General features: G+C 35.4%; 1 protein-coding gene across 1 annotated transcript; it reads left to right on the top strand.

Annotated features, from left to right (window-relative positions):
• Window positions 1-10,309: 10,309 nt before the first annotated feature.
• On the top strand, window positions 10,310-11,353 carry LOC141843913 (UPF0481 protein At3g47200-like). Its single transcript, XM_074731933.1, has one exon. It carries the CDS (start codon window positions 10,310-10,312, stop codon window positions 11,351-11,353), a length of 1,044 nt encoding a protein of 347 aa, XP_074588034.1.
• The last annotated feature ends 1,097 nt before the right edge of the window (window positions 11,354-12,450 follow it).

Here is a 12,450-nt window from a genome sequence, read left to right as displayed (position 1 = left end):
ACCCTCCTGATATACCACTAATCCCTGAGTGGTTGTGTGTGCAGATCATGTAACTAACGACGGGCTCAGACTACGACTATCAAGGAGGAGCCGATGATCGCTAACATGCAATAATACAAGGATGATGCATGACACTAATGTATGCAATCCTATCAAACTATGCCTCCATATAATATGCACCAGATTGGGCAAGCCAAAATGCCCTGAGTATCATAGGTCTAGGTATACATGCAAGGTATAACCAGAAATAAATCAATGCCTAGTAAAGGAAACAATGTATCCCTAATATAAGAACAAGTATCAGACAAAGGCAAACGGTCTGTAACAGGTAGAAGCATGCTAGGGCAAATATATACATGCATAAAAAATTTACTACTAGATACCAAACCATACATATCATAATTGACACATCAAAAGAGAATAGTCAAGGTACCCGCCTTTCGAAACTGATTCGTGTCCGAAAATAACCTCCGTTCAAAATCCGGTTCAATGTCCTGTAAATAGGATAATTAACATTCCCATTCATTTAATTAACTTTTAATTAAATGATCAACTCCTAATTATAATTCCTATTGAAATAAATACAAAGATGACTTTGATAATTGACCTTAGTAAATCTTATTATTAATTCACCCCAACATTAATTAAAACCTAACCTAATTTATCCTAAGCCACGTACTGGACACATAATTTCAAAAGAAATCCTTAGATATTATCAACTTGACAATCATGCTGGGTATAAACTTCCAACAGCATGTAAATTCCTCATTAACTGCTAAGTTGTGGTGTACTAGTCAGAAGTTAAGAAGCATATAGCATCGCAACTAGCAATGATACAAAGACTAGGGAGAGTGCTCAAGCATCATCGAAGAGCATGCATGATTTCTGCCACGTTCCAGTACAAAATAATTTTGTATAAGAAGGCTATGGAACTTGCAACTCTCCACAGTATTCTTAACCAATAAACCATGGGAACGCCTACGAATCATATTATCAAACAGTTCATTTACCCAAAACTAATCAACGATCCTTGAACGAACATGACCAATTGAGGAAGCCATGGAACTCGAGAAGTTCTCTTCCAAACAATAACCCACCATGAACCCATTTATTCACTGATGTAATTGTCCTAATCTCCCTTGTAAACACCCAATAACGAAGTGAAATAAAACAGGGAGGAGCAATACCTGGCAGATCAAGAGATAGCACAAAAATATGCTTCTTGCCAAGTGCTAGAAGAAATCTGCCAAGGTCAACTAACGGCTCCAACAGAAAACTCCGGTGTTCCTCTTCACCACACGGCGGCAAAACCTCAACGGAGCAGAGCCGGTCGAGGAAAGAGGTGCGGCGGCAGAGGATGGCGATGGCGGAGCGGCTGAAAGCTGCGGCTAGGGAAGGAAACGGTAGAGGGTTGCGGCTAGGGAAGGAAACGGCAGAGGGTTGCGGCTAGGGAAGGAAACCGGCAGAGGGTTCGGCTAGAGCACAGAAGGCGGCAGCCGGCAGTGGCGATCTTCACGGCGACAGTGCGTCGGCAGTGAAGGGAAAAGTCGCGCTGGGCTTCCTTGGCTACAGGTGACGAAACGAAGGAGAGGAGAGGCTGCGGCAGGGAAGACGAAGAAGAAGAAGAGGAGGAGAAATGTCGGTTTCACGCGGAGGGGAAGGAGAAACGACATCCCCCCTTTTACTGCGTTGCGGGCGGAGAAGTCGGGCATGCAAACGGAAGAAGAAGAAGAGTCGGGGGTTATGGGTTCCTAATGGGTAACAGGTTTTAAACCCGTTAACCATTAACCCTTTTTTTTAATTTACCGTATTTTACAAAGGTGACTTGAATACTGCAAGTTAAAGAAAATTCGTACTTAAGTTGCACTAAGATCTTCATTGATATATGTATAGAATCATATGAAGTCTCAAGGCAAGTTATTCCAATGAACTAGTTACCTTTAATTAGCATCCACGTTTAACTCTCAATATCCAATATCTCCAGCTAGCGAGATCAGCTGCTTGGCTAACCAAGAAGTTTAAACATGCTAGTCTCGACAGATTCGATAACGTTTGAGTTCATCAATTCCTCAACTAGGGATAATTTCAATATATTCATAATGGCACATGTAGAGATGCTCACTAGTTGTGATCCAATCACAAATTCTCTTATGCTATGAATCGTATTGCAGACATTCAATATTTAAGTTTAGGATCTAATCAAACACATATGAAATGCGCACTCAAATAGTAAATTGTTATTTATCCAATAAATAGTATAACCATAAGACGAGATTGCCTTAGGACACCCCTCAAATCTAACAGACTCCCACTTGGCCTAAGGTCAATCACTATGGTATCCAATACCATGCGCCTTTTTTGTGTTCATCAAAATTACTTTGAGGTAGAGATTAAAGGATCCACAAGGTTCCTTTCAGTGAGATTTTTCTCGATTTGTATTTCTCTTCTAATAATGATCTTTTGATTTATTGATTTCACTAAAGCACATGTTCGAATCTATGGTGAGACCTAGGTTCCATCGCCTGCGCGATTGTTCCATTGTGATAGCAGTAAGCAAGTGATGCTTCAACAATGGTTGGAACAATTCTAAGTTTAGTAATGAACTTCCTGATCCAAACCGCTTCATTTACTGCTTCACAAGCTGCAATGTTGTCCTATTTGAAACACTTTTAACTTATTGCACCACAATTTAAAGTGAATATGTACCCAGATCGAGACTTGGAATCATCGTTGTTTATCTGATAGCTGGCATCAGTATACCTGTGTATATCATATCACCTTTTCTATGTACCAAGAATAAATTCTTATTTCCTCGCAAGTACTTTAAGAATTGTCTTGGTAATCATCCAATGATCCATTCCTAGATTTGAATGATATCCGCTCGTGGCACTCAGAGCACATGATATTTTGGGCCTCATACACATCATAGCATACATGATTGATCCTATTGCTGAAGCATAAGATCTAACTCATGTAAATCCTCTCGTCTATTGTCCGTGGATACGTAGACATTGAAATGTGTAACCTTTCTTGGATTCAAGCATGCTAAATCACTTTTAGCACCTTGTCTATTTGTGTAGATTGCGAAAGACCAAGCAATCTCTTTGATCTATCTCTATAGATCTTAATCCCGAAGATTTAGGTCGCTTCTCTCATGTCTTTCTTGGAGAACATTTGACTAATCATAATTTGACTTACTGCGAAATAGGTATATCGTTTCCTATCATTAATATATTATCAACATATAATGTCAGGAATCCGATCGCACTCCCACTAACCTCGTTATACACAAAGGGCTCGTTAAGATATCTAATATAAAATTTAAAAAATATGATTATTCTTCAACCGATCATATGAAATTTTAGAAATTTTAGAATTGCCAACCGTATTGGATGTGATTTTGATTTTGGACATTTTTATCAGATAGTAATGACCTTGACGGAACAATGCTATTATTTATGTCATTGTTGTCAGCCTCAAGCATGTCTGACACCATTAAAGACTTTATTCTAAGAGAATTACCAGAGGTGCCACGTCCCTAGAGACAGTCGCCCGAAAAATTTCAGCAACATCTCCCCTATAATAATTTAATTTTTTCCTGAATACATAATGATATAGGGCCTACCCGACCACTCAACCATACAGTACATGAAGAAAAATACTAAACTATATAACTACAGGCCCACACGGCCACAAACCAATTTAACACATGCAAGTAAAATAGCTTACCACGATAACATACTAAAGATGTATCACCACGAAAAGCGACAACAATTATATGAAAAACCTCAAAACATACTAAACTCTACAAGTCTGCGAAATCAGAAACCACGCAAGTGGAAGTACAACAAGTCCATATACATGGGTACAAATCCAAATCCATACACGATAAAATCACATCATCGAAACACTTCTCTAATTGTGAGATGGCATGATCGGCAGATCTCCTCTGTCATCAGCAGTAATCTTCTATCTACTACCTGGGGAGATAAGAAAATCTCAGGGTCTGGGTGGTGAGTACAAAATACTCAGTGGATAATCAAGATAGACAGTGCATGATCAATAATATAAAAGATGAACAAGTGGATAACAGAAATTAATTAGTAATCAGCACTAATAGTGAATAAATTATCATAATCCATATGGGAGTACGGTGAAGGTATCAAATCAACTACAAAGAAAATATAACATGCACTAGGAAAGAAAACATTCTGTATTGACCAAGTACAAGGATTACCCACCTGATTGACAACTCGTAGTAATAAAAACCCTAATAAAATCCTCCGTGTATAACATGATCAACAAATCAAAGTCTTACAAAATAAAACATCCTCTAAATATAATATTTTATTAAATTTCCCTCAAAGAAATTTCTAGTCAATTCTAAGGTTAATCTAACTTAATTAGGCTCCAATTAACTCAAGTTAGCCTAAACTGGATCAACTCAGATCAACACAAGCCAATCCAATAGATCTAAAGGTTTAGACTCAATTAAATCAAATTAATGCAACTACAACCTAACCACAACCTAATCCAATTAACCCAAGTTAATTTAAACTCAAGTTAACCCTATTCCAAATTAACCTAATCCTCCCTTAATCAACCGGATCCAACAGTACCAATCAAACAGGACCCTAAATCCAATAGATCATTAATTAGCCAATTAATCAATGTTAATTAATACTATTAACCAACTTGTTAATTAACCAAATTATAAATAACCAATTTAATCAATTAATAACTTAGTCATTAATTATTTACCTAATTAAATTAATCTCTTTATTAATTAGGCATAAACCCTAATTAATTAAATCTTATGTCAATTAATTAGGCCAAAACCATAACTTAATCAATTCATAATCCTATGAAATACTAATTTTAATCGGATCTAATGTTAACCTAACCCAAATCGCATCTTCCAATTTATAATATTCAATAATAGCTGAATTTCGATCCAGATGAATTAAACCCACCAACCCATATCTGCTTACCTGCTCTTGGCGATCTGGCAAACTCAATCTTGATCGTGCTCCCATGGATCAAGTTCCCTTGGAGGGCTTCCTTCACAGCCTTGGCTTCCTTGACTTGACAGAAGTACACGAAGGTATAGTTTCTCACCGATTGCATCGTGGTGCAATCCAAGGCGCCATGCTTGAAGAAGATGACCATCAGATCTGAATCGGTGGTTTCAGCAGAGAGTTGCCCCACCCCGAGAGTATTCGAGGCAGCCTCACTGCTGTCCGGATCCTTGGAAAATGATGGACGCCGGTGGTCAGAAGGAACACCGGCAAACTTGTTGATCGGTATCCTGGCTCCGCAGAAATTGATCCTAGAGCAGATCTACAAACAGGCGGAGAAGAACGCGAAAGAAACCCTAACGATTCAGGGGTGGGCGGTGGCGTCAGCAGAGGAGGGGATTGTGGCGACAGGGCAGAGCAGGGCGCGGCGCGGAGGGCAGTCCAGACGGTGGCGCTGCTCCCTTGGTGGACCACCGAGAGGAGGAAGGCGGTGGCGCTGGACGTAGGGGACGGTGGTGGCGGAGGCACGATAGATGGAGAGGGAGAAGTGCCTCGGCTCCCTCCTTCGATCGGCCTTTTAAAGCCTTCCTATCCGAGGTTCTCGGCAGCGCGAAGAAGTCGCGGGCGTCGCGGTTGCGAGGCGCGTGATCTGGTCTTGGAAGAAGAAGTCGGTTTCCTAACGGGTTAACGGGTTTAACCCGACCTGATCCATTAATCTTTATAAATTTTGGGGATGTTAATTGGGCTGTTAAATTGGGTTGGTTTATATGGTTACATGGGCTAAGTTAATTAGGCTAAATGCTTTGTTTACTAACCAAATAAACTCTGATTTGACCAAACAAACTCCGATTTAACCCAAATAGTTTTGTTGATTTTGTCTTCCTAAGACAAAACTTCTTATATATTCCGTTTTTCCATAATCTTAACCTAACTCTAGATCCAACCCATTAACCTAAATGGACTTGGCTAATTCAAGCTTCATCCCACTTAATCTAGCCCAATTAAAACTCAGCCTTTAATTGGTTAATTCTAACCCTAAAATTTCTTGTGTCTAACAAGAGGACTTGATTGATTCTTTCCCTTCCGATGGATTTTCAAAGGTCTCATCAGACGGAAGAGTTTCTTATTCGAATCTAACTCCATTTTTACAATTTTAGTTTTCTTTTCACTTTGATCCTCAAGTTATTGTCCACGTGAGAAACATCCTCATCAACAGCATTGTCTTCTTTGAACTTGTCATCCGCAACATTCTTGTCTTCATCAGATGCAAAGGAACCCAACTCTGATCCATCCATATCAGAATCTCGAGGCTCATCTATATCAACATCTTCAATTTTAGTTTATTCTGCTTCTTTCTCAATTTGAAGATCCATATCAACTTCATCAACAACTTTATCCATTTCATCATCATCATAAACTAGATCATTTACTTTTTTGATTTTATTGTTCACATCCTCTTTATAATAAAAAAAAATCCTTCCACCTCATCAAACCAATTAAAGAATTTCTTGATCCGCAATATAAAAACTTGAAAAGATCAATTGGAAAACTAATATCTACGTATAGTTCATCTCGATCACAGTTCTCATGATTGTGATAGGGTTTTACAAAAGTGGAATCCGAATTAAGATAAGAGAACTTATGATCTTTAAGATCTTGCACCATTAAACATTGGGATAACTTCGCGACTCGTCTTAATTTGTAGATCTTCAAGTATCTCGTCACAGATGCTACGACCAAGGTGCGAGGTTTCCTCAATCTGAACCTGTCCATCACGACCATGATCATGACGATCATCCATGGGATCATAGGCTTTAATGCCAACTGATACTGGATAGAATAACGTTTATCCTATGGACAATATTAATTCTGTTGGTTCGATTATGAACACCATAAATAATCTTCTAAAATCTATTGATTCAGAAGAATACCAGAAAATAGGAAAAAGAGAAATAAACGACACGGTTGAAAATATTATTTATCAAAAAAACTCTCTTAACATTAACTAAATAATTATTTAAATAGACTCAAAATCCTAAGATACAAAGAAAGAAAAAAAAATTTAACAGAAAGGAAAAAAAATCCTAACAGAATGAAATTTTTTTTAACAAATTTAAAATTCTAAAAATCTTAAACAAACTTAAAATCTAAAAATAAAAAAATAAAAATAACTCTAAAAAAATTACAATCTTTGGATCCTTCTACATCATTTACGATGATAACAGAGGATACTCTTGACTCTCAGGCATTGTAGAAACCTATGTGAGTTTGAATGAGTCTGATCAGTGCTCTATAGGTCCATCAATGAATTTTGACAGAAACTCATTGATGAACTTGGGATATTTAAATTTTTAAAATTTTACAATTGTGTAGGAGGTATATATATATATATGGTGTTCATGTCTAATTTTGACATCCATACGATAAATTATGTATACATGTCAATGCTTACTTTCGAAGGGCATAAATTTTAACTCAGGTATGAGACGTTCTACACGCCAAATCAAAGCTCATTTAAAGTACCAATGAACCTGTACCCATGTTTTGAGCTCAAAAAATATGGTTTAAGGCATTTTTGGAGGTTCTAAAGAAATTTTATATTTTTTATTAATTTTTACTCATAATTTATCGTAGGGATGTCAGAACCAGTTATGGACACCATAAATATCTTCACTGCACTACCCTCTTCCATTTCATAATAAATTTTTAGAAATCCAAAACCCCTAGTTCATCAATGAATTTTGATTAAAATCCATTGATGTATCTAGAGAGCTCTAATCGGATCTATTCCAAGTGCTATAGTTTTTTTAAGTTCCTCGGAGTGTATATACGTCCAAAAATATAAATTTTAAGTTGTTAACAATAGTGATCAAAAGGTTTTCAAAATTTCAGACTTTAAAGCAATTGACACATACACATAACTTATCGTAGAGATGTTAAAATTAAACATGGACACCATAAATACCTTTACTGTATTATTCTCTTCTATTACATGTTAACTTTTTAAAAATTGAAATCTTCTAGGTTGATTAATGAGTTTTAGTCAAAACTCATTGATGGACATAGAGAACTCTGATTAGACTCATTCACAGATTTCTATAGTACTTCAGAGTCCAAATACGTCCTTCTTTAATGTTTTAAAAAAATCAACACTATGATAGAGTACTGGTGTTTAAGTTGTGGTGTTGATTTTTAATCACCAACATCACTGTGATGCTTGATTTAAAAAATTAGCATCACGACGATGGTGATATTTAAGTTGTGGTATTGCTATTTAAAACCTAACACTATTAACATCTAAAACTAATTGATATACCTAGAAGAACTTTGATTGGACTCATTCATGGATTTCTATATAGTACTCCGGGTCCAAATACGTCCTTTAATATTTTTTTAAAAAAATTAACACTATGATAGTACTAATGTTTAAGTTGTAGTGTTGATTTTTAAATACCAACATCACTGTGATGCTGGATTTAAAAAATCAATATCACAACGATGCTGATATTTAAGTTGTATTACTATTTAAAACCTAACACTATAACGATGTTAATATTTAGGTTGTGATGTTAATTTTTAAAAAATAAGTATCAAAGTGATTTTTTTATTTTATTATTTTTATTAATAAAATCCATTCTAATTATTATTTTTATTTTATTCTTTTATAATTAAATATTAAAAAATAGAAGATATTAAAATATAAAAATATTTTTAATTTTTTATTAACTTTTTTATTTTTTATTAAAATTTTAAAATTAAAATTAAATAAATTTAGAGGATTATTTATTAAAGTTTAAATAACGTTTAATTTAATTTAAGAATAAATTAAGAGAAGAAAAGAAAGATGCATATAAAAGAGATTAGTGAAAAAAAAAATCAATCGTTAATATAGAAGTAAAATTAAAATTAAATACGTGTATTGGAAGAATGAAATCGATGAGTCTTTTAAAAAATCTACAATTTTACATGTACCCTTTTAGGAAATTGCATATAAAATTGTGATGGACAAGAATACCATTTTACTCCGTACGGATTAAATCGCAACGAAGTTAGTTTCCTATATTATGATTAATCAATTATAGAGAAGCTGATGAAGCAGAGCCACGCATCGCAGGGAATCCAGTGCATGCAAGCCTGCAGGAAGCAATTGACCGCGAACTGTCGCAGATACGGTCTCACGCCGCTGGAGATCCTGGCACTTCAGGTGAGCTTGTTTGCCATTTCAAAAGTTAGAAGGTACTTTTTGATTATTATTGAAATCATGTCAAAGATTTTTTTTTATTATTATCAAAGTAATATTTTATTCCAGCTCAATCTATATTTTTATTTTTTTAAATAATATTATATCAGTTATAAATTATAATTATTATAATATAATATTATTAATATGGATTAAAATTGAAATATTCATATGTTATATTATATATAGTATGTTATAATAATATCGAAAATAACAATATTTTGAAAATAAAAATATATTTTAGTGAAATGTGATGATATTTTGTTAATAAATAAAAAAGTACTCTTTTTTATTATTCAAATAAAAAATACGTTCTTTTAATGTTTGCGCTGTTATCTTCTTTTAAGATAATATTGTTTGTTCATTCATTTGGGGGGTTGGAGCAGATTTAACTCGGCCGCATGATCGTGTGTCAGCTTCCTCGGATGAAGAACAGAGCCATCGTTTCTATCTCGGAGAAGGTAAGCGCATGCCTATTACTTTTCTCTTTACAAATTCCCATTAAAACGAAGGGACCGGGGCTTCGCTTGGAGGATCAGAGGAAAGAGGATAGCGACTTATTTATTTCTAGAGGCCAAAAAAGAACAATATGTGATTGCTATTGATCCTCACCTTTTTATTTCAAAAGAAGAAACTCCCTAACCATCCTCAAATTTTGGCAGGGTTACCTTCTGGTGAAACTATTCAAGGCAGCATTGAAGATATAGTAAGTTTCATGGAAGACGAAATACTTCGCCAGTTGGGAAAGTTCTAGATCAAAAGGAAAAGATCTACAGAATCTACAAAGTTCCACAGATCACCTGTAGATCAGACGAAAATGCTTATGCTCCTCAGTTTGTGTCGTTCGGTCCCTATCATCGTGACAATGAAGCTCTCAGGATGGGTGACCAGTTCAAGTGGTTCTTCCTTGAACTAATCCGCAATATGAACACAAGTGTACCATTAAGGACGTACTTGGAGGAAATGGAGGGAGTGAAGAAACAAGTGGAAGGTTGCTATGAGGAGGGCATCCTAAAACAAACAAATTATGGATACATAATGTTTTTACTCGATGGGTGCGGCATTTTGGGTTTTTCTTGGCATATTGCCATTGCCACCGCAAGAAGTTGGCGCTCAGACTCAAAAGCAAGATAAACTCGTAGCTGAAGCAAGCACGGTTCGGAAATTCATATCAAGGGTTAAAAAAATGCTAGCCCCTCATCCAAAACAAGTAGCACTTGCTGTCGAAGCAGAATCCAAACGCACAGCTGATTCTGCCAGAATAACACTGTGGCATCATGATTCAATAAGACACGATCTCCTCCTGATGGAAAACCAGCTGCCTTTCATTGTGCTCGAGAAAATATATGGCCTCGCCACTGCAGGAACACCTGATGAATTGAAAGACAAGGTAGATCAGACCATACAGAAACTACTAGCTTCTTATCCGCTTATAACTATAACAGCGGATCAGAGTTTCCACCACTTGCTCCATTGCTGCCACCTGAAGTTTAGACCTACCATGGCCAATAGCTCCTCTTCCAACAGCAAACCAACGGATGAGCTCCAACCATGGCGCGGCGCAACGGATCTTTATAAGGCTGGCATAAAGTTCAAGCCGAAACTGCGCAATCATTCTGAGTCTTTGTTGGATGTGGAGTTGGTCTCCGGAAGAACATTGATGATCCCGACCTTGATTATAGAGGACAGCACAAGTTCTGTTTTCCGGAATCTGATAGCCTTCGAGCAATCGTGCACGGACGAGAATTACTTCGCGGCTTATGCGTTTTTCATGAAGGAGCTCATGAGCACGCCTGGGGATGTCACTTTGCTCGTCAAGGAGGGAGTTGTCAAGAACTGCATCGGAGCGGATAAAGAAGTCTCAGATTTCTTCAACAACCTCGTTAAACGAGTCGTCTTTGATGTCAACGAGGAACACTTCCTGAGCTCCACGTTTGAAGAATTGAAAAGCTCCTACAATAGTGTTGGCAACAAGTACATAGCAGATCTGAAGCAGAATTACTGCGGCAGCCCGTGGCTGGTGATCTCGGTGGTTGCTGGAGCTATTGTCCTGGTCTGCACTGTTGTGCAAACAGTGTTCGCTGTGAAAGGGTAACATAGTAGAAGAACCATTAAAGGCATGGGACAGAGATATGTATGGAAAATGATGTAAAAAAGCTATTTAAACAAAGATAATGTGATGTGCAATTCTCTTTATATACTTCGCAAACTATTTTAAAAAATAAATAAATAATGTAGCTTGGCAGATTACATTGTTTTATCCAGTTAGGAAAAATGCGAGATTAGCAAATAAGACTCATAGTTTATCACAGTTGACAGATTGCAATATATTAGTTTTACTACTGGTTCATCACAACAACAAAACAAAAAAAAGATAGTTAATTTTGTTTGCATTCATTTTTTAAATTAAAATTTAGTTACATTTTGAAGAAAAAAATCTAAAAAACAAGGTAATTATCTTATAATTATTTAGAGGTTCTCACATGATTTCCCTAAAACATATAAACATAAATTTACACTTAATTAAGTAGTAATGATGAAATATATTATATAATTCTTAAAACTATATTAGAGGTTCTAAATAACCATTCGAACTACTTTTTTTTTAGATTTTATCTTGGCAGTCAACAAACTTTAATCTAAAATTTAACTAAATGTTGAAATATGTCACAAAATTTTTAAAAGCATCATAAATAATTATAAAAACTGTTTTTAAAATATTTTATTTTTTCCACTCAATCAATTTTTTATTTTTTATTTTTTCAATTTTTTAAGGAGAACTAGAGAGATTAGGTGGTTTGGAAAGGAAAATACAGGACATCCAATGAAACATTATAAGCTAGGTTCTAGTATTAATTTGTATCTTCAAAACTAAAGATTTTTAAAAATTATGAATTTTAAAATACTCTAGGTCATATTCATATGTTTATCTAAGAATTTATTTTCATAAAAAATCTGACCACAAACTACATTGTAAATCAGTTCGCTCTTATCTATATCTATTTTCAAAGTGCCAAGACGATTCTTAAATCAATTTATGCCTTTGAAACTAAAGATTTTGATCATTATTACGAGCTTCTATACATTTAAAGAAAAATACTAATGTTTTCTTATACAAACAAATGTTTCTATAAAAAAATTTGAACACGAGTTATTTTATAAATTGATTTCCCCTCATTTTATCTTTGTTTT

Source organism: Curcuma longa, chromosome 13 (assembly GCF_044706935.1).
Source record: "Curcuma longa cultivar G26 ecotype Majalengka, Jawa Barat chromosome 13, ITB_CL_G26_1.1, whole genome shotgun sequence".
Lineage (NCBI taxonomy): Eukaryota > Viridiplantae > Streptophyta > Magnoliopsida > Zingiberales > Zingiberaceae > Curcuma > Curcuma longa.
The sequence above is the reverse complement of the archived record's forward strand: the minus strand, read 5'-3'. Positions and strand labels throughout refer to the sequence as shown.